The 27,832-nt window shown below is 35.8% G+C and overlaps 1 protein-coding gene across 21 annotated transcripts in view; it reads left to right on the forward strand.

Moving 5' to 3' along the window:
• Positions 1-27,832, forward strand: part of GRM7 (glutamate metabotropic receptor 7) — an 894,437-nt gene that overhangs the window by 460,226 nt on the left and 406,379 nt on the right. For all 21 annotated transcript variants that reach the window (XR_014823664.1, XR_014823663.1, XR_014823654.1 and 18 more), the window contains exon 4: positions 4,631-4,785. Coding sequence is in view for 5 of the 21 variants with exons in the window: in XM_021071050.2 (XP_020926709.1) it covers positions 4,631-4,785 (155 nt within the window). In the remaining 16 variants the exon portion in view is untranslated. The remainder of the gene's footprint in view (positions 1-4,630; positions 4,786-27,832) is intronic.

The raw sequence follows: 27,832 nt of genomic DNA on the forward strand, positions 1-27,832 counted from the left end.
CCAAAGAGGTAGTGCCAATTTACACCTCTGCTGATGTGAAAGAGCTGTGTAGGTTTTTAAAATACTTGTCTTATAGTTTAAAATAGCATTTAACTTGAAGGTCAAAATATTTTATTAAGGGTAAATTTGAAGGGTCCAGGACATTATTACACCCAGCTGTATTATTGCACTGCCGTCATTACCAGCCTGCTAGTCCTGTATCCCTCTCCTTCACGTGTATCCTACATGCTGTCTCTGAATCCACCCATCTTCCTGGTAGTTAGCTCTGGTCATGGGATGACAGGCAGGACTATTAAATGTGAAGTGTGTTAAACCTGAAGTTAGGATACCTGAGGGCTTTTTACTTATTTTTTCTTTTGAAATGACCACTGTCTCACCTTGGGCAAGAACCTCCCCCACATCCTGCTTCTCCAACTCCTTGAGGCCTCAGCTGTCCCAACAGTAAAATGCATATCCGTTTGAGCTCTTTCTGTGATGATATGAACTCGTCCTAAGATTCTGGACTTATTTCTTTCCATGCTCCCTCACATTTTGTGTTCTGTAGGCAAGGAGCCATTTATGTTTCCTCTTTACTAAGTCTTTGTACATTGTCTTTCACCTATCTGGAATATTTTCCTTTCCCACTTCATAATTCCAATGCCATCGAACTGTTTCTGAAGGATGATTTCTCTAAACAGTGTAGCCTTGGCAAATTCTTCATCATAACTTGGTTTCATAGTTTATTTCACCAATGTGATTTTGTACCCATTGACCATTTAATTAGTGTTTATGTTATCCACTAGCCTGTAAGCATCACTAAATAGAGGTGATGCCCCTTTTGACTTCCTTTTTTATCCTTAGCCCTTATCACAGTGCTCAATACATGAGAGATGCTCATTGAATGTCATTAAATGAATGAATGAAATGCCTTATCAAGTGCCCACTGTATAGTAATTTGTATAGGATTTTCTTTCTTAACTTTATGATACTTTAAAATGTGGTCCTTGCAGTTCCCATTCTGGCACAGTGGAAATGAACCCGACTAGTATCCATGATGATGTGAGTTTGATCCTTGGCCTCATTCAGTGCCTTAGGGATCTGGTGATGCAATGAGCTGTGATGTAGGTCACAGACACAGGTCAGATTTCACGTTGCCATGGCTGTGGTGTAGGCTGGCAGCTGCAGGTCCAATTTGACCCCTAGCCTGGGAACTTCTATGTGCCACGGGTACAGACCTAAAAAGAAAAAAAAAAAAAAGTGCTCCTATTTTAGCATTTAGACCTCACTTTGACTCACCCAGTCCTTCACCTAAAATGCATGGCTCAGATCCTCCCACGGATTCTAATTGTTCCTCCACTATGGCTTTCATAAATGGTGTTTCCTCTCTTCTTTTCTACCTGTTGACATTTTGTCAGTTCTTCAAGGTTTATCCCAAGCATGCCATGAAACTCTTTCTGATCACCCCTTAAATATATCATTCCTCTCCTTAAAAAATGCTGATTCTGTGTCCTTCGGGTGCTTGCTTCCACATTTTGTGATTTGGCTATTTAAGGCATTTTGTCTTTATAGTATTATCTTAACTATTTGTTCTTGATTTTTTCCAATTCCTATACTTTTCTTAATCATCTCATAATTTTTAATACCTATTTTATACAAAGTATGTAATACATTGATCAGGTGTGGCCCCATGTTTATTTTTATGTACATTATACATGGCACATAAATACTTTATTACAAATGGCTGTAATGACTAATTGGTTGTAATACCCTTGACTTGTAGGTAGCATGAGGTTTAAATTTGGGATGTCAAAATGTATATAAGCCACTCAACAGCTACGCCCTCTATTTTTTTAAATAGGATTTTGTGTGTTGTTATGTACTGTAACTCATAGAAGTAATATAGGTAATAGTTCTTGAGCACAGTAATAAAAGTCATGTATAAGTGTCTTGCAAAATATGGTCTTAAGCACACCGATATCTGAAAAGTACTGATAACCCACAATGTCATCTTATTCTTCTTTCAGAAGATTTACACTGTAGATGGGGGAATTTTGAGATTTCTTAGAACATTAACTTTAAATATCTTGTCAGAAAAGATATTATCATCTAGATTTTGAAGCTAAGTTCTAAATCAGTCATGGGTACTGATAATTTGAATTTTAGACAAGAATGGATACTTTTCCTATGACACTTTGTTCTTATTTTATTTATTTATTTATTTGTCTTTTTGCCTTTTCTAGGGCCGCTCCTGTGGCGTATGGAAGTTCCCAGGCTAGGGGTTGAAATCAAGCTGTAGCCACCAGCCTATGCCAGAGCCACAGCCACATGGGATCTGAGCCGTGTCTGAGATTTACACTACAGAAATAGTATCTCTGAATCAAGTATAAATGATTGCTTGTTTCATTTTTATAAAAGTAATAAATGCACATAATTTTTTAAAAAGCAAAATATGACTAAAACACTTTCGATGCAAAACAGTGGTCTCACGTCCCATTCTGCCATACTCTCTTGTTATGTTTTCCTTGAGCAACTATTTTAATGATTTAAGCTAATTTTTCTGGTCTTATCTACATAATATACCTATAATGCAATTTTGGAATTATTAATTTAAAATGTTGTCTATTAACTCCTCTTACATTAGGTAGAATATAGCTCATTTTTATCTCTATTATCTCCCCACAAATTTGCTGATGAACCACTTTCTTTTGAAAACTCATATTTGGAGTTTTTTTTCTTTAAAAATATTGTTTTAAAAAATTACTTTAGGAGTTCCCATTGTGGCTCAGTGGAAACGAATCTAACCAGCATCCATAAGGATGCAGGTTCGATCCCTAGCCTCACTCGGTAGGTTGAGGATCTGACATTGAAGTGAGCTGTGGTGTAGGTCACAGACATGGCTCAGATCTAGTGTCACTGTGGCTGTGGCATAGGCCAGCAGCTATATCTCTGACTGGACCCCTAGCCTGGGAACCTTCATATGCCATGGGTGCATTCCTAAAATAAAAACCAAAAAAAAATTACTTTAATTTCTCTTTACATTTGTTCTGGAAATGCTATTAGTTGGATGTAGGTCTTCCTGGATTTATTATTTAATGACATGTCTTTTCTTGTGTGTGTTCTACCTTGTTTTGCTTTCTGAAAATGTTTATTTGCTTTCTTCATCTCATCTAACATAATTTTAATTTCATATTTTTCATTTCTAAGAGCTATTTCTTATTGTTATTTCCAATTTATTCCAGATAATTGAGATGATGACTTTCATTTAACTGTGTTTTCTTTTCTTTTGTTTATTTTTTAGGTATATTTTCTCTGCCTCACCCCTCAGCAGTTTCTTTCCCCATGTTAATTTATTTGGTGTCTATTTTACATTGGAGATTTTTCCACAGTGATGGTTCATTTCTGGCAGGTTTCATTTGAATAAGACATGCAAGAGTTCTATGTTTACGGGCAGAGCTTATCAACTTACAGGGCTTTTGGTGGAGTGGTCAGGCATCCAAGTGGCCATTTCATTAAAGAAAATCTCTATGTCAGTATATAAAATCTTTTTCCTGGGGTGGTTCAGATTTTTCCAGTAAATTGTTTTTTTGCCTAAGGCAACATCTCCTTGGTTTCCAGAATTCTGTAAACGTTGGTGTAAATTTCCTAGAGAATCTTTCCATTTGAATACTTAAAAGTAATTTTAACTAAGTCCCCAACCCCCTCACATTTAACTTACTCTCTGACATCCACAACCTTCTGCTATTTGGGTGTTCACAATATCAAAACCTAGTCCTTAAAATTTTATTAAGAAATTGCCATTCCATGTCCCATCTAGAAGAAAAAGAAGGAGGTCTTTGGTTTTTGCCATTTCATACACCATCTTTCAACTAACCTTATTGTATTTAGCCACATGCCTCTGCAGTACCTGATATCTCTAAGTCCTGAGAGGCAAACCAACCTGTTCCCCTTCAATTTTACCCATCATAGTAGTTTTACTGGTAGCTTTCTCTGTTGTACAAATTCAGTGACCTCTTAGCTATGCCCCATTCTTCCAAAAATATTACTGTAATAACATCTTATTGAGTAACTAGTTTCTCTTTTTTATTTACCTTTATTACCCCTATTATTTATACACTATTTTAATTTATAAATGAGTTGTACATTTTTCAAGCTTAATGTGGAGTTCTGTTCATTTTAATAAATAATGTAAAATGCTTCATTTAGACTAATATATTCCTTTCCTGAAATGAAATGTACTCCCAGCAGTGCATGAGTCCTCATTTCCCCATCTTCATGCCAAAATTTGTGACACAAAATAAAACCAAACACTTCTGCCAAGAAAATAAATGAATTTATTATTTTGTTCTAATTTGCATTTTCCTCCTTTTTAATATATATGACTATCCAGCTTATTGGTTATTTGTAATTCTCCTTTTATCTTTTTACTTTTAATACTCTGCCTATTTTCTTCAAGTTACCTTGATGATGGTTCTTATTGGTTTACAAAATCTCTTTATATATTAAGGATATAAATCCTTAGGCTTACTTTTTCCCACTGATTACTTACTTCTTGAAAACATTAACTTGCTTTTCTTTTGCTTCACTCTTAATAGGTATATGTTCAACTGTTATTCGTTATCCTTAATTTATCTTTTCACTTTCCTTTCTACAGGCAGATTCTTGCAGCAGCCAAAAGAGCTGACCAAGTGGGCCATTTTCTCTGGGTTGGATCAGACAGCTGGGGATCCAAAATAAACCCACTGCACCAGCATGAAGATATTGCAGAAGGAGCCATCACCATTCAGCCCAAGCGAGCAACTGTGGAAGGTATGAGTTTTGTCAGTAGTGTGATTTGATATGAGACTGGTTGGTACTATGTAGGGAGGCCAAAGCATGAGTCTGTCTGAGGGCTTGGGGGGGTTTACATCATTTACAATTTATGCAGGATAGTTGCAACCTTGCTGGCATGAAATGCAAATGAGGCCTTGTATCTGGTCTTTTCTTTTAATTGGTAGTCTTCTTTTGAAAAGATCATTTTATATTCATAATAATATTACAATTAGCATCTACCCTTTTTATTATGCTATAAGAACTTTCAGAGAGATCATTTCTGTGAATTAGAAGTGAAATAATAACACAACCCAAGTATATGTAAGTGAGCTGCATTTTCTGAGAGAATATTTTCCATTTATAATTTATCCATTACTCCAATAGCAGGATGACTACAGGGATTCTTTCCCCCCATTACCTCTCAGGCATCAACATCACCTTCCCGGGTCTTTTTGTTCTGGCTTTCTTTTTTTCTTTCTCTTACTTTCCTAAAATACTGCCCTTTTCTTTTCCTTTGCCTTCCTTGCTGCTACAAAGATGCTTTGAGAGGTAGAAGAAGGAGAAGGTGATTATTGGCATCTTTCTGATCTAACAAAAGTGGCTGCTTATGATTTATGTTCTCCTTTAATTTGAAAAGTTATTTCTAAAAGAAGACACTGTCAAGAAAAGGAGCCTCCTCCACTGGAATCCTGCTTTGTGCTCTTTTTCTGATGGGCCAGGTCTCCAAAGATTCCCTAAAACATGATTTGCACATTAAAAAGACCTCTATCCTCTCAGTCAATAGAGACTCAAATATTTGCATTTCTTTCTATGCTGTCTCTACTCCAGGCTAATTAATTATTCTCCCCAGAAGGCCACTTGGTCTATGTGGGCCTTTTTAAACAAGCTAGGTTGCAGATCTGTCACTGTCCCCTTTCTGTGTTATCCTGGGAAGATAAAGTTCCCATGAGTCACCCATGTGTTCACTGGGAGGCTTTGAATTAATTTCATTAACCCACTCTATGTCCAGAAAAGAGTGCCTATCTTACAGCCCAGACCAATGTATCTACAGATTAACTGCAAGAATATAATAGATCTTTACTATTTCCACTCTTTTCATGTGTGTGTGTTTTGTCTTTTCAGGGCCACACCTGTGGCATATGGAGGTTCCCAGGCTAGGCCCAGGCTAAGGGTCTAGTTGGACCTGTGACCACCAGCCTATGCCAGAGCCACAGCAATGCAGGATCCAAGCCGTATCTGCAAACTACACCACAGCTCACAGCAATGCTGGATTCTTTACCCATTGAGCAAGGCCAGGGATCTAACCTGCAACCTCATCGTTCCTAGTTGGATTCGTTTCTGCTAAGCCACGATGGGAACTCTGAGAGATCTTAAGTATTTCCATTCTTTTTCACTCAAACACATAAATGTCTATTGTGTGCCTCACTCTAGACTGAGTTGGAAAAATAAGATGAGTACAAATACCTCACCTTGAAAGCATTCAGAGCTGAGAGAAGCTATCAGAAAATAGTCGATGGCTATGTAACACAAGAAATACTGTAACACAGTAGGTGAGATAATATGCAAATTCTCTAGGGTGGTGATGTTGTGGTTGGGGAAGGCTCCTGAGAGGAGGCAAAACAGGAAATGAATGTTAAAACTCATCAGGCAATGAGAAGGAGCTCCTCTACTTCCAACCCAGGAAATAAGAGCCAAGGAGTGAAGGAGCAGGACACATTGAGGTGGCTGCAAAAAAATTCATTCTGCAGCCCTGTTTTTCATGAAGCTGTGAAATTATTCCAGTTCTTTAAAAAAATTCCCATTTACAGACATTGGGAAAATACTTGCCTCTCCTAAAATAGTAGTCAGGGCACACTTTACCAGATTGACTCCATTCTGTCCTTTGGGTCTCTGCTTAGATGTTAATTTTCCTTGGGAGCTATACCATTTGTAACCATTTTACCCCTGCCAGGTCTGGTTAGGGGTTCCTTCTATTGTTTCTACATCACCTCTTGTGTCTTCTACCTCTTTACTTCTCTCTATATGGAAACATATCTGTTATGCACCATTGTACCACTAGTACCTTGATCTTGCCTTGGATATATCAGGTACTCAAACAGGCTTTTAAGTGGTTGGATACCTGGATGCATGGAGGGATTATAGACCACATAAGGGCCTGGCACAATATATGGCTAAGAACTGGGCCAGAGTTGGATTGTGAAGGGTCTCAAAAAGTGAGCGGGATCTGAGGATGTCAATGGGATGTGATCAGAGACAGAAAGTTCCCACTCAGATGACTTTTTGGAGGGGTAAAGTGTAAGATTTGATGAGAGTCAAAGCAAAGTAACAGATTTCAGGGTCTCTCCTGAGGTCTTCTATTCCTAACTGTAGACAGGACATAGGCATGTGACCAACTCTATGGCTGTTAACTACAGGTTCAGGATGTTTCAGGAAATTACTAAGTGTCTCAAAAGTTTTATAAATTCTTATAAATGTATCTCCCCCCATCCTCCACCCTGTCTCATTTGGAAACCATGTTTTTCAAAGTCTGTGAGTATCTGGTCTGCAAAGAAGTGCATTGTGTCTTTCTTTAGATTCCACATGTAAGTAATAGCATTTGATGTTGGAAATGATATAAAATTTCGTTGTGATGATTGTTGTACACCTATAAGTGTAATAAAATACATTAAGTAATTAACAAATGTTTTATAAATTCTTAAAGCAAAATCATTTTTCATGTATATATAGAGACACAAAGTTATTAGCCACAAAACAGCATCCTGAAACTGTCTACCAGAAAAATATGTGGTCTCAAAAATGAAATGGAGGAGAGTTGCTATTGTCAATGAAAGTATTATTGAAATGTGATAGAGCAGCAACACTTCATGCAGAACTCTCTATTTCTACCCAGATAGAACATGAGACTTAATTTGGCTCTTGAGAAATGATGTGGTTTCTAGTTAGCCATATTGTCCTGTGCATTGATACAAAAAGCAGTCAAGATTTGTCACTAACATAGAGGATGGGACCACAATATTGTGACTGTACATTTACAGTGTCATACTCCTAAGGAAATGAAAAAATAAATGCGTTCAATTGCAGTAAGTTTTCTGAACAAAGCTATGAAATACCTCAAATGAAACTATAAATAGAATGCATTCTATATGAGCAAGTACATCTTCCTCTCCTGTATAATTTTTGTTTCCCTTTTTTTTGGATGTTCCATATTGGATTCTACTGGAGTGGAACATCATGCAAATACTCAGAGTGTTGCTACCCTCCTTTATCTTCGACTATGTTGTATAATGCCGTACCTTTGAATGTGAATAAGAAAAAGAAAAGCAATAATCAACCATTTTTTTCTTTAGATCCATATTTGGGACACATTCAGTAAACCTCTAAATGTTTGGCTCATTTTCTCTGTATCTGCAAGAATGATTAGCAATAAATTGCCTTAGGTCAAAGGGCTAGCCAGTGCATTGCCCCTGTGAAAGTTGTGTTCACCTTCTCACTTTCTATCTGTATTTATTTTTCATTTATGGAAAATAGGCCCTCAGTGTTTGCTAGCCCAGGGTATCATTCCCCTCCCTTCAATTAGATGATAATAGGGACTGTGCCTGGGAAATGTCGGCCATGACCCCTCTGGCTGCCCAGCATTCACAGGAGGTTTCAGAATGTCTCCAGACTTGGCAGCCCTTCTCCAGCTCCTGAGCCAAACCACTTCTGTAAATTTTCATTTCTATGCATTGTCTGATGTGCCAGAGGATCCTTGGAATTTTCCTCTCTTCTGTTGCATCATTAACAAGGACTCCTGGTCATATTCTCTAGCCCCCAGCAAGTCCACAGAGCAAAATGCCCAAATCCCTTTTGACTCCTTGCCTTCCAGAATGCTCTGATTCTCTGAGAGCAGGCCGTCCTGGGCGTCCTCTTGTTACAACCAGTGATGGTCATGGGCCAGCACATCTCTGACATAATCATTAACATCAGGGAGTGAGCATAATGAAGGGGTGGATTTTCAAACTGACTGTAATGGCTCTGACTATTGATGATGATTTTCAAATGGGTCTATAGAACAGCTTGGTTTCTGAATTAAATCTGAGATATGTGTAGGAAAAGAGAAAAAGTGCTCTGGACCTGGCATTACAAAGTTGGTTATTTCATGCATTTTTACTCAAGATAGAAACAAATCCTTTATTTTTTTCTTCAAGCCAGAGATCAAAGCTATGAAGAGCTGAACTAAAATATTTCTGGCTCCTATTTAGATATGCCCTACTTCGGTCTTCCTTGATTCCCTGGAATGTTCCACACACATCACAAAGTTTTGCTAAGGGAATGAGAGAAAAAACAAAGAAATAAAATTTTGCCTTAAGTCACAGTACTGTTTTTAAGCAACGCTATTATTAAAATAGACCTATAACCTTGTTTAATGAGAGAGAAGTCAAGATGTTGCATGTTCAGTGTTATGAGAGTTTCTTTCATTGGCTCTTTCATAGATGTTTATAAGCTTCAGCAAGGTATCCGCCACTGATCTAAACACTGAGATATGGCAAGTGACAATCTAGGTCAGCTCCCCTCTTCTGGAATTTCCCTGAGTGTGGAGGTGACAGGCAAGGAAGAATATAATAAGAAAATAGCATGTTGGGATAATTACTCTAAACTATATTTCCTTAAGGATCAACTTGTAAATTATTGAGATACAAATGAAAATGGAAAAAGAGAGACAAGGTGACCAGTATACTATTCAGGTTAAAAAAAAAAAAAAAAAAAGAAAAGAAAAAAAGAATTTACAGAATGTGTATGCAAGTCAGTAGCTGAAATCTCTCCAGCCTGTTCTAGATTCCTGGCACATGTACGTATCTGATCCTTTTAATGCCCAAAAATATCAAGGCTTCCCATTTCCCTGTTTCTTATTGATATGGAAAATGTTGTGGTTTTTTTGTGAAAAGATAAATGTAGTTTAATTTTTAAAAGACTTCCTGATTTTCCCAACGTTAGTCTACCCTGTAAAGCCAAACTCATTGCTCCTGCAGTCCAAAAGATGCCATATACCCCCTTTATGACAAGAGAAAATCCTACTCACATGCAACACTCAAATTTGGAATTTCATCCTCCAGGAAAGTGCCTATGACCATGGGTACCCTGGGATCATCCTCCGTCTTTTTATCTGAAGCTTTGGCATTTACTAAGAGACTTAACATATAGTTAAGTCCTGAAAAAAAAAAAAAAAAAACTTTTTTGGGGATTATATCTGAATCTATCTATAATACTTGAACTTGCAAAAACTGTATATTTGCATGAATTTGAAGTGTTCATCTCTGACTTTGTATTTTAAGATATTTAGTTGAAAAGGTCTTCACTTTAGACTCTGGGCAGACATTTCAAAGGTGATTTTGTACACTTTCCCTTTACTTCCCTTAAAAGTATCTTGGCTTCTTTGTTCTTCTTGTCTTTCCTTTCAAATTTTGAGAGACTTCCCACATAGGACCAACATGGTGGTTCAATTAGGTGATTTGTGAAGATGTTACCAACAAACACGGAAGCCTAAGCCTTGACTCCTCAGAAAGCAGAAAGTACAGAGGAGGTTGCCTTTTTTTTTTTGTTTGTTTTAGACATTCTGGTAGGACCTTCCTTTCCAGACTGTCCTGTTTCTCCTAATAGAGAACAGGCTGAGGAAGGGAGGGCGAGCAGATCACAAGGGCGAGAAAAGAATATCCACTTGAAGGATAACACCATCTGATTTTTAATCTTATGATGACTAAACGAGAGATTATTGGTGTTGAGCAAGTGGTAAATGCAGAGATCTGCAACCTAGATAACTAAGGAGATGTGAGAACAATTAACCTTGAGGTGACTTAGATACATGGAGAATCTCAAATTTTGAACCATGCTGTCTCCTGCCTCATGAGATAGATGATCTCTTAACTGACTAATCATTCCCTGACCACCAAATAGATAAACAGACAAGAAAATATCCATCTATTTGCAAGATATACTGTCTGGTGCCCCAGCACGCTGAGCACCCAAGGCTAAGAAGCTGGTCCCATGTATGCCCATGGGTTGAATTTTCAGCTACCAAAAATTGTGTTTTTTATTTTAAGTATTTTTATTCCAGTAATGTGTGTTACCATAATTATTACATATAATTAAAATTAAATGAACAAGAGAGATGAGTAGAGAGAAACATGGAGAGAGAATGAAAGAGAAAAATACTATTTAAGGAAATATATGTGTGTGTATATATATATATATATATATATATATATATATATATATATATATATATTTGGAAAGAGTTGGTAAAATTTTGTCACTATTACTTGTTGGCAAGACAGTAGTAAATTTTGAATAGAAATAATGAAAACTAAAAATTTACACTTATATTACTAAACAATTATCTTTAAATTTTCATTACACTTGAAAGGCCACAAAATTAAATTTTATTATAGTTGTTTTCTTATCTTTTTCAAAATGATGACAGGGAGGGCAGTCAGGTGATGCATATGCACACATACACAAATACCTTATGCTATATCATATCCTGTAATTGACAAGTAACTACATGTAAAACATTTAGTGGATTTATATAGATTTAATGATTTATTGGTAAGATATACATTTCTGATTAACTGAAACATTGTGAACCCCCTTTATTTTTAATGGTAATAGCTTTCAATGTACTTTCATTTGGGCTTTCTTTTTCTGGAACTTAATTTTCTTAGCGGTAGATGAAAGGTTTCAACTAGGTTACCCCTAAGGTCTCTTCTAGGACAAACTGTCTAAAAGTAATTACCTAGTATTTCTGTCTACTTAGCACCCACTCCCTCTTCTCATTACAGCCCCCACATTTTTACCTGTGAAATCTCATGCTCTACTGTCAGCCATAAGGTTCAGGTAAGACTGAACCAAACTCTTGTCTCTGGGAGCAGACACAGAGGTCCTATCACGCAAATAAAGACTGTTTCTGGGTTAGTATGGGACCCAAGGCAATCCACAGTTATGTTTTCCAATTTCCATATGTTTACCATAACTTTTGAAAAATAAGAACTCTGTTTTTCCAGAACTTACTAATTTGGAAGGTACAAGCTCAGAGCTGCTAGAGAGCACTTTCATAAGGCAGCCTGCCTGCAAATATCAAAGACCTGAATCGTGGAGAGGAAAACACCAAATCCGTGGACATCATTGATGATGCTGTAATCCCCTAAACCTAGTCTAGATCTGGAGGTCTCATCTTTATAAACTTACAGACTTCTGTTATTTATGTAAGATCCTTCAAAGTAAGCCTTTTTCACTTGCAAGTCAAATGACTTCACAGATATGGTTGAATATTAGGACGGTCTTCTGGCCATCATCTTGTTTCACCCTTTATCTTTTCTGAGTTACATTCTCTCCAAGCGCTATTTATCTCGTGTAGAAGTCCCCCTCTTCCTTCTACTCTCTTATGTATCTCTCTCCCTTGAAATCTATACATTCTTTGAGGCTTACCATAAGTCATATCTACCCTACAATTTCTTCCCTCATCACCTCCATCTTGTTCTGAAACTCATCCTCCTAGAGTGTGTATCCTGCTTGTAAAGTGTCTCCATGTAGAATCAGTTAATCTATTTAATCTATCTATCTATCTATCTATCTATCTATCTATCTATCTATCTATCTATCTATCTATCTATCTATCATCTATCTATCTATATCATGGTGATGCTAACTAGAATCTAACTAATGGATTTGATATTATTGGGAAATGCAGAGGAACTATCATGCTCCAGAAATCTAATCATTTGAGAATTGTTCAAATGATTCTTAAGAGAATCCCTTCTAAAGATGGACAATGTGAGCCTGGTCCAGTAGTCTTATTTGTCAGAAGGAAGAAACAAACTTCCTTCTTCCCAGCCCAGCACCCACTGAGTTAATCTATGAATTCCAGAGGGAACAGGTCAACTGGACATGGAAATTGGTCTCTGTTAAATAGACTAAGATACACTGAGGTAACAAATAAACTCTAATAGGACCGACACAAACAATACACATCACTCACCTGTGTAAATTGGGCTGTGGCTCCAGGGAACACTGCAGGGCAGTTGGCCTCTAGGCTGTTTATATCTTGTGGTACCTCAGTATCATTACTTTCTGTGCAACATTGCCAGAAAGAAAGAGAGTGACATATTTGAAAGGCTCTCTTAAATGTTTTTTTCCTTAAAGGGGTACACATTGTTTCTCTTCTCATTTTATTCATCAAAGCAAGTCAGAAACAAAGAAGTAAATATTGGTGAACCTCATTCATCTACCTCCAGCTCCATTCGATTGAAAACTTTGTCAGGTATTAGGACACTAACAACAATACTTTGGAACTTTCTAACAGCAAACATGAAGGGAATGTCATTCTCCCACATGGCCCCAGATCTCTGAACAGCTATGATGCAATGAGCAGGGAGTTGGCAGCAGTGCAAAGGGGATTTCTGTGTCACAGAGGAAAACATATGCAGAGGCTGCAGCATAGCAATGCCATTGTGCTCAGAGATATCTAGAGGAAAACTGTGATGCCTAAAAATTATGAAGATTCCCTAGCCCAGCAAATGGGGGTGTTCATAAGACGTGTGACATACTTGAGTGGACATTCTACACAAACCACATGGAAACATGTCCGTGTGGCTTGGGAGGACATACATAACATGACTGCATTTACTCCTGCAAACTACGAGCCTTGGGGAAATTCCAGTTACCTCTATGTGGATGCAGGTTTGTTATTTGTGTCTGATGTTCTTGACTCTGCCCAACAGCCCTCATCTCACCTTTCTTTTTGGCCAGAAGAAGCCTGCTTTTGCTATGAAAGTTTAAAATGTCAAAGGCTCACTTACCCAAACTTCTCTGCAGTTAGAGGATGAGCCAGTTACTTAATCCTGACTACTTCCCATGAGGAAGTTTTCTGAGGTAGCTTCTTAAAAATACTTTCTTTGCTCCCTCACAAATGCGCCAAAAAAAAAAAAAGGAAAGAAAAAGAGAGGAATGTTATGAAATCAACTCTATAATTTATTTTCCAATCCAGTATGTTTTAGAAATAAAAGGGAGCATAAAATGCAGTTGTCCCAGGCAATCTGGGATATAAGGTCAGTCTTCTCAGAAGGAGGAAAACCCAGACCATCTTCTCTTCTTGCTTTTGTCATGTCATCTTGTGAGGACAGGATGATTGCAGCTACAGTAGCCATCTTAACAATGAGGGCAGAAGATGCCAACAGCACAGTGAGGCAGAGAAGACAAATGGAAAAATCCTGGACCCATAATGACTTGCTTAAATTGATGAACCAATCCTGGAATCATCTTCCTCAGAATTTATTCTTATGTGAAAAAAATACCCCTTATCTTTAAGCCACCTTTTTTTTTTTTTTTTTTTTTTTTAGCAGCTTCAGAGACTTGGAATTTTTTTTTTTTTAATTTTCCCACTGTACAGCAAGGGGGTCAGGTTATCCTTACATGTATACATTACAATTACAGTTTTTCCCCCACCCTTTCTTCTGTTGCAACATGAGTATCTAGACAAAGTTCTCAATGCTATTCAGCAGGATCTCCTTGTAAATCTATTCTAAGTTGTGTCTGATAAGCCCAAGCTCCCCATCCCTCCCACTCCCTCCTCCTCCCATCAGGCAACCACAAGTCTCTTCTCCAAGTCCATGATTTTCCTTTCTGAGGAGATGTTCATTTGTGCTGGATATTAGATTCCAGTTATAAGTGATATCATATGGTATTTGTCTTTGTCTTTCTGGCTCATTTCACTCAGTATGAGGTTCTCTAGTTCCATCCATGTTGCTGCAAATGGCATTATGTTGTTCTTTTTTATGGCTGAGTAGTATTCCATTGTGTATATATACCACATCTTCCGAATCCAATCCTCTGTCAATGGACATTTGGATTGTTTCCATGTCCTGGCTATTGTGAATAGTGCTGCAATGAACATGCGGGTGCATGTGTCTCTTTTAAGTAGAGCTTTGTCTGGATAGATGCCCAAGAGTGGGATGGCTGGCTCATATGGAAGTTCTATGTATAGATTTCTAAGGTATCTCCAAACTGTTCTCCATAGTGGCTGTACCAGTTTACATTCCCACCAGCAGTGCAGGAGGGTTCCCTTTTCCACTTTTAAGGTAGATATTGCATTACATGCAGCATAATCTGTCCATAATGATACAAATGTCTTACATATTTCTGTATATAATACCTGAATATGATATATTAAAAAAGAATCTCAAAAATATTTGTTGAATGAATGGATTTAACACAATGCAACTTTTGTAAAGACTATTTTTAGAGTAGTTTTGGATTTACAACAAAATGGAAATGGAGATACAGATATTTCCCATGTACACTCTTCCCCTATATAGACATTGCCTCCCCCATTATCAATATCACTCACCAGAATGGTATACTTTTTTACCAAGGATGAACCAACATCTACACATCATAATCATCCAAAGCCCATAGTTTACCTTAGATTGAACTCTTGATATTGTACATTCTATTTAGCTCTTGATATTGAGTTTAACAAATGTGTGATACATATCCATCATTAAAAGGATACGCAGAGTATACTCACTGCTCTAAAAATTATCTATGCTCTGCCTATTTTTATCTCCATCACCACCATCTCCCTTTCTCCTGTGACTTTTTTATTATCTCCATAGGTTTTCCCTTTCCAGAATGTCATATTGCTGGAATTATACAGCATACAACATTTTCCACATTGGCATCTTTCACTTAGTAATATGCATTTAAGATTTTTCCATGTCTTCATGGCTTGGTAGCTTGTTTCTTTTTAATGCTCATCAATATTTTTTGCTTGGATATAACTCAGTTTACTTACCCATTCAAATACTGAAGCAAATCCTGGTTGCTTCCAAGTTTTGGCAATTATAAATTAACCTTCTAGAAACAGCCATGTACTTGGTTTTATGTAGACCTAAGTTTTCATGGGTTACCAAGGAGCATAGTTTTTCGGTTGTATGATAAGGCAATACAAACTGCCAAACTATCTTCCAAAGTGGCTATAACATTTTACTTCCCTCCAGCAGTAAGTGAGGGTTCCTGTTGTTCTGTACCCTCATCAGCTTTTAGAGTTATCAGTTTTTCAGTTTTTAGCAATACTAATAGTGGTATTTCATTGTCTTAATTTGAATTCCCCTGATGACATATGGTGTCAAGCATCTTTTCATGTTCTTGTTTTTCTCTGTATGTCTTATTTTGTGAGGGGTCTGTTAAGATTTTGGGTCAGTTTTCTTAGTCATGTTTTCTGTTTCCTTAATGTTGAGTTTTAAGATTTGCGTATGTATTTTGGATGACAGTCTTTTATCAGATGCGTCTTTGCCAACATTTTCTTCTTTCTGTGTCTTGCTTTTACTTCTCTTAATATTTTTTTCACAGATAACTTTATTTTTTTAGTTTTAATGATGTTCAGTGTATACATTTTTTTTCTTTCGTAGATTGTGTGGTATCTAAAAATGTATCTCCAGGATTTTCTGTTATGACTCAGTGGCAATGAACCCAACTAGTATCCATGAGGATTTGGGTTCAATCCCTGGCCTCGCTCAGTGGGTTAAGGATCTGACATTGCCATGAGCTGTGGTGTAGGTTGCAGATAGGTTTCGGATCCCACGTTTCTATGGCTTTGGTATAGGCCAGCAGCTGCAGCTCCAATTTGACCCCTAGCCTAGGAACTTCCATATGCTATGAGTGTGGCCCTAAAAAGACAATCAATCAATCAATTAATAAAAGGTGTCTCCATACCCAAGGTCCTCTAGATTTTCTCTTATGCTATTTTCTAGGAGCTTTAGAGTTTTGTATTTCCCATTTAGGTATGTGATCCATTTCAAGTCAATTTTTATAAAAGGTGTAAGGTCTATGTCTTGATTGGATTTTTTCATATATATGTCCAGTTGTTGAAGAATCATTTGTTGAAGAGACACTATCTTTGCTCCATTGTATTATTTTTGCTCCTTTGTCAAGGATCATTTTGCTATATTTATGAGAGTATTGTTCTAGACTATTTATTCTGTTCTATTGACCCATTTGTCTATTATGCTCAGATAATAGGCAAATTGTCTTGATTCACTGTAGCTTTTTAGTAAATCTTGAAGTTGGGTAGCATCAGTCCTCCATCTTTGTTCCTCCCTTTCCATATTGTGTTAGCTATTCTCTGTCTTTTGCCCCTCCATGTAAACAGAAAAGAAAATCATGGACTTGGAGAATAGACTTGTAGTTGCCAAGGGGGAGAGGGAGGGAGTGGAATGGATGGTGTGCTTGGGGTTAATAGATGCAGACTTTTGCCTTTGGAATGGATTAGCAATGAGATCCTGCTGTGTACCACTGGGAACCATGTCTGGTCATTTATGATGGAGCATGATAATGTGAGAAAAAAGAATGTATACATGTATGTGTAACTGGGACACCATGCTGTACAGCGGAAAGTTGACAGAAGACTATAATGGAAAAAAAATAAAAATCATTATATATAAAATAATTTTAAAAATAAACTTTAGAATCAGATTGTTGACATCCATAACTTCCTGGATTTTGATTGGGGTTATAATGACTTTAGGTCAATTTGTGTAGAACTGATATCTAAACAATACTGAATCATGATTGCAACTAGAGACTCTTACACTAAGTGAAGTAAATCAGAAAGAGAAAGACAAATACCATATGATATCACTTTAATCTAGAATCTAATGTACAGCACAAAGTAAACTTTCCATGGAAAAGAAACTGACAGACTTGGAGAACAGACTTACGGTTGCCAAGGGGGAGAGGGAGAGAGTAGGATGGACGTAATCTACTGCATTTGGAGTGGATAAGCAATGAGATCCTGCTGTATAGCACAGGGAACTATATCTAGTCACTTATGATTGAACATGATGGAGGATAATGTGAGAAAAAGAATATATATATATATATATATATATATATGTGTGTATGTATGAATGACTGGGTCACTTTGTTGTACAATAGAAATTGGCAAAACGCTGGAAATCAACTATGATGGGAAAAATAAAAATCATATAAACATAAAAAAATAAAAACAATATTGAGCCTTACTCTCCATGAACATGGAATATATCACCATCTATTTAGTTATATGATTTCATTGTCTCTTTAAAAAAAAAACATTTTTCTCATATACATCTTATGCATATTTTATTAGATTTATAGATATTTCATTTATTGGGCTCTAATATAAATGTTATTGTGCTTTTTAATTTCAAATTCCACTTTTTAATTGTTATGTGTAGTAAATCAATTGACTTCTCTGTACTAACCTTGTATCCTTAAATTTATAATCAGTTATTAGTTCTTGGAAATCTTTTGTTTTTTTGGTCAGCTGCTTTTATTTTTCTGCTTGGATGGTCATGTCATCTATGAACAAGGACAGTTTAATGTCTTTCTTCTCAATATAAGTAACTTTTATTTCTTTTTCCTGCCTTACTGATGACTTCCATTATGAAGTTGAAAAAGTTTAGTAAGAAGAGATATCCTTGCTTTATACTCAATCTTAGGAATAGAGAGCTTTGTGTTTCTCGCCATTAAGGATGGTGTTATCTGTATGATTTTTGCAGTTATATAATGTTTATAAAATATAAACATAGGTTATAAAGTAAGTCATATTACTATAAAATTAAAATTCATATAGTTTCAAGGAAAATTGTTACCTTCACTATGTTTGTAGCCATACGAATATAATTTTGTTAAATTTTATTATGAAGTAAAGCCATTTTATATGCACTTTTTAAGAATTTAAATTATATGAAAATATTCATTCAAGGATTATCTTTAAAGAAAAAAAAAGAAAGCTAGGTAAATCTCTGCAGTTGTGAAATCTGCACAGCTTATGTTTCATTGATTGGCAACAAAATTATTTTTAAAAGGAAAAAGAGATGTAATCTTTCAAACAAATACCCTACTCTGTTGAAAAAAGAAATGTATAAATATTGATAACCTAATTTTAATTTTGATTAAGAAAACAGAATTCCAAAATGTCTTAATAAAACATTTTTATGGCCTAGGAAATATGACACTGATAATATTATTTGGAGGTTCCAGTCAATGAGCACAACCTACACTGCATAGATTCCTTCCTTAAAATAAATCATAACTTTTATGTGTTTTTGCCCAATTGCAAACTGATTGTGTGTGTAATGTGTACTCAGGGTTAGATACTGCTTAGCCAACTATACCTCTAGCAACTATCCTTCCTGAGTTATATTCAGGAAATTTCACTGTATAAATATACTTCTCCCTTTCTTTTACCCACTCCAAAATTGTGTTCACTGTCATCACATCATCATTAATGTTTCTTTACATCACAGAACTATAGGTAATGGGCTACTGAAAATGGAAAAGATCAATTATTGTCAAACAACAAATGTTGACTCTCTGTCAGGCACTGACTAGGTACTGATAACCAGAAAACAAGAATTCCTTCCCTCATAAAGATTAAGATATAGCAGAGGGAAAGAGAGAATAATCCATAGGCATAATAAATATGTAAATAATAGAGAGTGTTAGAAATTGATAAATGGTATAAATCCCCTTTATTGATTTTCTCACTTTGTTTATTCATAACTTCCCTGGTATTTTTTAGTTTATTTATTTTTTGTTGTTGTTGTTGTTCATGATTTCCTTTAAATCTTTGAGCATATTTAAGATAATTGGTTTAAAGTCTTCTTCTAGTTAGTCCAGTATCCGGGCATACTTATGGGATGGTTTATGTCATTTTTTTCCTTTGGATGTGTAACAGCCCCCTATTTTTGTATGTTTTGTGATTCTTTTATTGAAAACTGGGCATTTAAATATTATGATTTGGTAACTCTGGAAATCAGATTCTCCCTCTTTCCCAGGGTTTGATCTTCTTGTCAAAGTCTGAAGTTGGCGGTTTGTTTAATTACATCTCCAAACATAAAAAGACTCTCATCTATGGTCGAAGTGTCTGCTCTGTCATCTTGTGTTGAGCTAGCATCATTACAGAGATTTCCTTGAATTCCAAGAGCTAAAACACGAAAAAAAATACCTTTCATGGATGATTAGTTTGTTAAAGCTGCCACACAAAGTACTGCAGACTGGGTAGCTTGAATAGCAGAAATTTATTGTTTCATGAGTCTTCAGAAATCCAAGATTAAGGTATTGGCAGGGTCATTCCTTCTCAGCACTATTAAATAAAATGATTTCATGCCTCTGCCTAGCTTCTGATGATTCTCTGGCAAGCTTGGCATCCCTTGCATTGCCTTCATCTTCATATGATGTACTCACTGTGCATGTCTATCTGTATGTCCTGATTTTCCCTTGTTATAAGGATACCATTTACATTGGATTAGGGCCCGTTCTAAAGACTTAATTTTGTCTTTGCTAGCTACATTTGTAATGGGCCTAATTCTAAGTAAGGTCACATTAGAGGTACTGGGATTTTGGACTTCAGTGCTGGGATTTTGAGGGAGACTTAATGGAATGTAAAACACTCAGTCTTTGTGGAGGATTGACCCTGTTCCAGAGCATTCCTTTCACACCTTACCTGGCTGTTTGCAGCTCTGCCTTAACATTTAGTTCCTGCTTGTGTGGAACATAGTGATAAAAGATAAAAGTTTAATATTTTCTCATGATTTTTCTGAGCATCCATCCTGTTCTGAGTATGTATGTGATTTTCTAAATTCCCCAGTTTTTTTGAATGTCCCAATTTCCCAAAGGAACTCTCATTTTAGATTTTCCTCCCAGGCTTTTGGCTGTCCATTTTATATTTCCATCATAATATTTTGCTCCATGTTACTGTGGGTATTCCATTCATCTTATAATGTTTACGAAAAGTGACCACATTTTTTCCTCCCTGAATGAGTCCCAAGTTAGGGACAATGGAGACAAGTATGTTGTGTCTGTCCTTTAGCTAGTCCCCAGAAAGTTTAAAATAGAGAAAAAGAATATTTTGCAAATAAGCTTTGCTCTGCTCTGCTCTGCTCTTTCCCTAAATCCTAGTTTTAGGGTCTCCCCCAGGAGGTTTTTGACAGTTTTGACAGTTTCTATTTGTTTTCAATGTTTCTGTTGAGAGACAAGTGTTTGGAACTGCCTACTCTACCATTTTGCTGACATCACATCTGACAAGTGCTATAAAGAAAAAAAAAATAGAGCCATGTAAGGGACATCATCAGTGGTGGTGTGGGGTGTTGCAGTTGTAAATACTGTGGTCAGGCATTGATTTCTGAAAGTGAAGAAACCATCCAAGTATATAGTTTGGGGAAGGTTATGCTTAACATAGGAAACAGTGCAAGTGTTCTAGGGCAGGATACCTCTGGCTTATGGTGGAACAAGGAAGCCAGTGTAGCTGGAACTGTGTGATAAAGGAGATAAAGTCAAGACATAATGAGGAAGTTGGATCATATAGGGCCTTGAAGACCATTATAAAGATTTTACAATTTTTATAAGTCAAGTAGAAGACCTTTTCAGCATTTGTGCACAGGAATAACTTTATATGCCCAACATGCTTAAAAAATGATAAAACTGGCTATTTGGTTAAATATAGAATATACGGGAACAAGGATTAAATCTAGGAGGTTAGTAATGATGCTATTGTAATCAACCAAGTGAGAGATGACAGTATAGTGGAATAGGGTGGTAGCAATGAAGGTAATGAGAAATGTATGGATTTAAAATATAATTTGAAAGTTAAGCCAATAGGATTTTGGACATTAAAAAAAATAGATAAGTCAAGAGTGATTGCAAAGTTCTTTACCTGAGCAATGAGAGATGTAATTGTCACTAGGCAATGGGAAAAAATGTCAGTAGAGCAGTTTTCAGATGAACAAATAACCATGGCACATTTGGATGTGCTAAACTGGAAATATTTTTGGACATCCAATTGGACATGTGAAGTGGACAACTGAGGCTGTGAGCCTGGCATTTATAAGAGGCTTTGGGAAACAAAATCTAATTTCATGGAGTCATTAAAACACATATGACATTTAAAGAAGAAACACAGAATAAAGGGGACCAACGAGTGCTTCTTACAACATTCTAACATTAGGAGACTGGGAAAAGGATAAACTAGATTGACCAATTAGGTTTCACAAATGTAACATGAACCCGTGTCTTGGAACCAGTTTAAGAATATATTTCAGCATACAGAGATTTCATCAGCATCATCAAAATACTACTGCAAATCAAGTGGCAGTACAGGGAATTGACCATTTAGCTTGGCAATGTGGGGTTGATTGGTGACTTTTTGACAAACTGTTACATTTGAATGGTATTGCAAAAAGCCTGATTGAAGTACATTTAAGAGAGGCTTGGAGAAGCGAATCCATAGTTAAATATCATCAGCTAGAAACCCCACCACCTGATCCCCAGTTTTCACACTAGAGACTTGAAGCAGGAGGACATGGTCACCCAGATCTTTCAATTACCTTCAAAGGATATTCCATTGTAAATGGCAAAAAAAAAAAAATGTATTGGAAAAATAATAACCCTGTCCTGCAGAATGCTAAGATAATTTAGCATGTCAGTCATGACACAGCAAAAGCCTTACAGGAACTTACCAGACAAGTGTCTATATTTTAGCAATACAACATAGTGTACATATAGGCATTAGTTTCATACAGTTTTACTTATTTATATCTTGGCTTATAGAAAATATGTGGTGTGTGTGTGTGTGTGTGTGTGTGTGTGTGTGTGTGTGTGTGTGTGGTGTAATCACCACCAACTGCATGGCTAGATACAGAGATAGTGAATTTAGGTATGAATAGACCTGACTTCAGTTTTTATGTTGTTCCACCACCTAGCTAGGGTGCTAAGTAGGCAAGGGAAAATATTTTTTCTGCCACTCGTTTTCTTGCATAGAAAATGATTGGATAATATTAAATGATTAGTGAGGAATTTTATAGCCCTCCTGTTCTCTGATTATCTATTGACAAAAAAGTATGTGTTTGTCCAATGTAGACAAAAAGAACTAAAAATGCTATTGCCAAGAGAAATAGGTGAAAGAATAAATCACAAGAATTGCGAAGTACTGGGGACATGAATCTGATAGATGGAAAAAAATTGAAAACACCCATTTTGGTTTTATTCAGAAACAGGACAATTAAGAAATGATGAAATTAATAGAGGAGAAGTTTGAAGAAGAAAAATAAAGCAGGAGACTAGGGAGAGATGAAGTGTAAAACTGGAAACTGACAGAAAGGAAGAAAGACAAAAATTGAGTGTGAAATGGAAGAAAATCACAAATACTTTAAAATATAGAAACTCCCTATCCTTGAAATGGATGAGTCCAAAAAGCATACTTTTGTTCTCTTTTCAGAGCTGTTTTCTAGCTTTTTTTCCCCCTTGTCACAAGGACAAGGAACAATTTTTATCTGTTTTCACCATTCAGAAGAGCATTGACTTGGTTCATCACCTGAAGAAGACAGTTAAAGACTGAAAGTACAGCTTCCCTTCTTTGCCAGCAGTGGGTCGTCCTAGGAGTCCAGAAACTCATCTTTGGGCTGTGATGAGCTACACCTACAGCAGTTAAAAATGTCATTATCTTGAATTGAGTGTGAATAATAAGAGAGAAACACTTGAAACTATTAAATGCAGAACTGACTACAAAAGCAAAGCTGTAGTGAGAATTTAAAGGGCCATTAACTTAGCCAAAATGATGGCTGGAAGAAAACTCATTTATAAAAATTGGAAGATTGAAGAGGCTTCTTTAATTTTCTTTAACAAAAAGTAGAAGGTGATAATTTCTTCTTATTTGGATAAGGGGAAAACCCCCTCTAAATCAGAGATTTTTTTTTTTTCAGTATCAGTATGTTCATGATGTGTGGTGTGTGCTATTATGCTAATTAGAATTTTAAAGTTAAAATGACTGTCTTCTAACTTTAGACACTTTTTTCTTCCCTTAGCCAATTGTAAAAGAGGATGTTTTTCACACTATTTATAATTTGACTTAGAAAATTCCCTACTTCTTAATTCTTCATCTTCTTAGCATTGTTGAAAGATCTGTTTTCATTTTTCTTAAAATTCATAAAATAGACAAAAATACCTTTATCTTATTGGAATTTAGGAAGTTTCGGCAAAAGACACCCTGTTTGAGTTTTTGAGGTCCCTTTCTTAACATAATTCAACCCACTTTAGTTGAATACAGTTCAAAAATCCTAATGAGTTCTAGAGATAAGAAATAAGATACCACCTCTATACTAAAGGTACTCATGATATATTTGAGGAATCAGATAAAAAAAAATCAGACCATCAAATTGTCAGGGGTAACGTATAGTAATAGCGGTTTGCAGGAGGTTGCGAAGGAGTTTTGATGAGTGGTGGAGAGATTGGCAGGGACCAATCATAAACGACCCCCCTGAACATGCATTCTTGAGGATCAATAGCAAAATGTAACAATCTGAGCCTTTGGAGTATTAGTTCTAGGATTTGATACGAAGGTTGAGCTGAAACTGATCTTTTCTCAGATTTCTGATTAATATCAGAATTTATTCTATGATAATCAGAATGCCTACAGTGGAGTAAAATGTTCTAAGACTGACTTTCTATTTAAAAGTATTTAGGTAGAACCTTCCTGAAACTTCTAGTAAATCTTATACAAAAAACAACAAACTTCCTTAATTTATCACAGCTAAAGATATACTGATTGTTAATACAATATTCTTGTGTTGTTGCTGATCTTTAGATGCATTTTGTGATTTAAAATTTATTTTTGTATGCTGTAGGCTTATTTTTTAAATTTTTAAACATTTTTATTGAAGTATAATTTGCATAGATGATATAGCATAGATTTTTAATCATATTTTTATTGAGGTCTAGTTGACATGCCATATATTGATTTTGGGTATAGTTGGCATTTATATACATTATGAATTGATCACCATAAGTCTAATAACTGTCACCATACAAAGTTATTAAAATACTATTTATGATATCCTATGTGCCATGTATTACATCCCATGACTTATTTTATAATTGAGATTATATACATCTTAATCCTTTTCCCCCATTTTGCCCACTTGCTTACCTCCTTCCTTCTGGTGTCCACCAGTTTGTTCTTGCTATCTTAGGGTCTGTTTCTGTTTCATTTGCTCATTTGTTTTGTTTTATAGATTTCACATGTGAGTGAGATCATTTGATATTTGTCTTTCTCTGAATTATTTTGTTTAGTGTTAATACCTTTTAGATAGATTTGCCATGTTTCAAATGGCACAGTTTCATTATTTTATGCCCGAGTAATACTCTATTATATATATGTACGTATATTACATATATGTGTGTGTGTGTGTGTGTGTATATATATATATATGTTTGTATGTGTCTGCGTGTGTATATATGTATGTATATACACCACATCTTATTTATCCATTCATCTAGCAATGAGAACTTAAGGTGCTTCCCTATCTTGGATATCATAAACCATGCTTCATTGAACATAGGGTTGTCTATATCTTTTTGAATTAGTGCTATTGTTTTCTTTATCTAACCACCGGGAATGGAATGGCTGGATCATGCAGTGGTTCTAATTTTTTTTTTTCCTGTGGACTCTCCATAATGCTTTCCACAGTAACTATACCAATTTACACTCCTACAACAGTGCACTAGGCTTCCCTTTCTCCACATCCTTACCAATACTCGCTCTTTGTTGTCCTTTTGATGAGGCATTCTGATGTTTGTAAGGTGATATCTTATTGTGGTTTTGGTTTGCATCTTCTTGATGATTAGTAATGTTAAACATCTTTCAATGTGTCTGGTGATCGTCTATATATTTTCTTTGGAAAAATGTCATTTCAGATCCTCTGCCCATCTTAAGTACACCACTCAATGACTATATATCTTTATATATATACATATGTGTGTGTATGTGTGTAGAGAGAGAGAAAGAGAGTAAGGTAAGCACTACACAAATCAAAACAAAAAATATTTGTGTAACACCAGATAAATCCTATTGGTTCCATCTCCTGTCACTAAATCCCCCATACTCAAAGAGATTAATTTTGTCCTCTCTTTCATTTCATATAAATAGAATTATTTTTCTCACAATAGATTAATTTTGCCTATTTTTGAACTTGATAGGATCACGCATGTACATATGAAATCACTCTGTGTGTGCTTGTATATGTATGAATCTGATTTCTTTCATTTTGGATAATATTTTAGAAATGTGGAGTTCCTGTCATGGAGTAGCAGAAATGAATCCGACTAGGAACCATGAGGTTGTGGGTTTGATCCCTGGCTTCACTCAGTGGGTTAAGGATCTAGCGTTGCTGTGAGCTGTGGTATAGGTCACAGACATGGCTCAGATCTGGCATTGCTGTGGCTGTGGTGTAGGCCAGCAGCAATAGCTCTGATTAGGCCCCTAGCCTGGGAACCTCCATATTACCACTATTGTGACCCTAAAAGGACAAAAGACAAAAAAAATGTGGTCTTGCATATAGTGGAAGTTTCTTCCTTTTGTTACTGTATAATATTCCAAGGTATGAATATACCACAAAGAGTTAATACATTGATACATCATAAACATTTGTTTTATGTTGATCTGCCAATATAATTCTTTCTATTTCCTATTTCAAGCTGAAAGAGTGTATTAAGGAACAACTGTCCCTGTTAACTTTTATTACTTTTTGAAAAAACATGTCTTACTGGGTAAATTCATATCCGTGAATATTTTTCAGCTAATGTACCATTTTAACAAAGTATCCTACTGCTTTTTTCCATCATATTATGTCTCACTGCCATTGAGCTCCATGATGAGCTTTTGATGTAGTCGTAAAGAAAAGTCACAAAGAAAAGCCATGTGCATGGATGGGAAGACTTGGAAAAGTCAGAGAATGCGGAAAGATGTGACTATAAATATTGCAGGCCATATTAGTAAAAGATGATTTATGATCTAACCCTAAGTTGTCTCAAAAATATTATAGAATTTGTGAGGTTCTGAGATTAATGATGAAATGAACAGATTTTAAATTTAGATGAAATTTCTATTTGTAGTTCTACTTATAAACTCAATTGCTTCACAGTCTGTGTGTATACATAGCATTACATGACAAGTAGAGTGTTCAGTTATTTTGTGGATTTGATGAATATTGAAACTAACCTCTGACCAGTTCCAAAACAGAGTAATTAATCGCATAATGTCCTTAGGAAGTAGATTTTTTTCTTTTTGCTATTTATCACCTCTCTGCCATATACTTTTTTCCTGTCTATACAGCAAATCATGGGGAACGAAATTTCTCTTTTCCTGTTTTAATACGTAGTTTAACACTCTCGGTTTTGTGGCAGTTGTTTCTCTAAAATTCAAACACCAGTTTGCCAAAAGTCAATTACTCTGATGCAGACGTTTGGAGCTCTAATTTATTCTAACCTCAGGGAGTTTGCTTTTTAGGAATGAATTGAGCATTAAAGATTTGTCTGATGTTTTTAAAAGGTTTTATGGATTTTCTTATATACATGCCAACTAAAACACAGCATGTTGGCATTTTTCCTGTACTTTTGGTGGCATAGGAATTTAAAAAAAAATGTTCTTGTCTTGAATTGATTGTTTCAACTATGAAGATCATTCATGAAGATGACTTATGCTATGGCTGGGTTATATCTGACCTCCATATGTCAATGTCAGTGTGAGTGGCCACTAGAAAGTTAATGTTTGATTCCAAGAAAAACTCAAGAATATTAATATCATAGTCAGTAGTGAAACAAAAACAGAATTCCCTTGTAATTAACTGTGTAAATTCTACTAAGTATGAGAATATGGATGTTTATTTTTTTCAAACATGGGTAGGATTTTAAATAATTATATGGAGTTATTTATCATAAAAATGGTGATGATAATAGGATTGACATTAGTGATACACATATTAAACACCTGTAATATTCTGGGTGTTATGAAATACAGTTTTAAAATTAAGAACTAGCTTTGTCCACATCTTATAGATAAAAAAAGCAGATGCTGGCTCATATAACTTGCCCAAAGCTAAACAAGACAATATCTGCATTTCTATTAGAATCTCTACTTACTGAGTCATTTAAATATTTATAGCATAAAAATTAATATGGATGCTTTCATCTTTCCAAA

This window comes from Sus scrofa, chromosome 13 (assembly GCF_054392235.1).
Source record: "Sus scrofa isolate SSC_HxYL_T2T_F1_AM1 chromosome 13, Sscrofa_HxYL_maternal_Yorkshire_Landrace_v2.0, whole genome shotgun sequence".
In the NCBI taxonomy this organism is placed as follows: Eukaryota; Metazoa; Chordata; class Mammalia; order Artiodactyla; family Suidae; genus Sus; species Sus scrofa.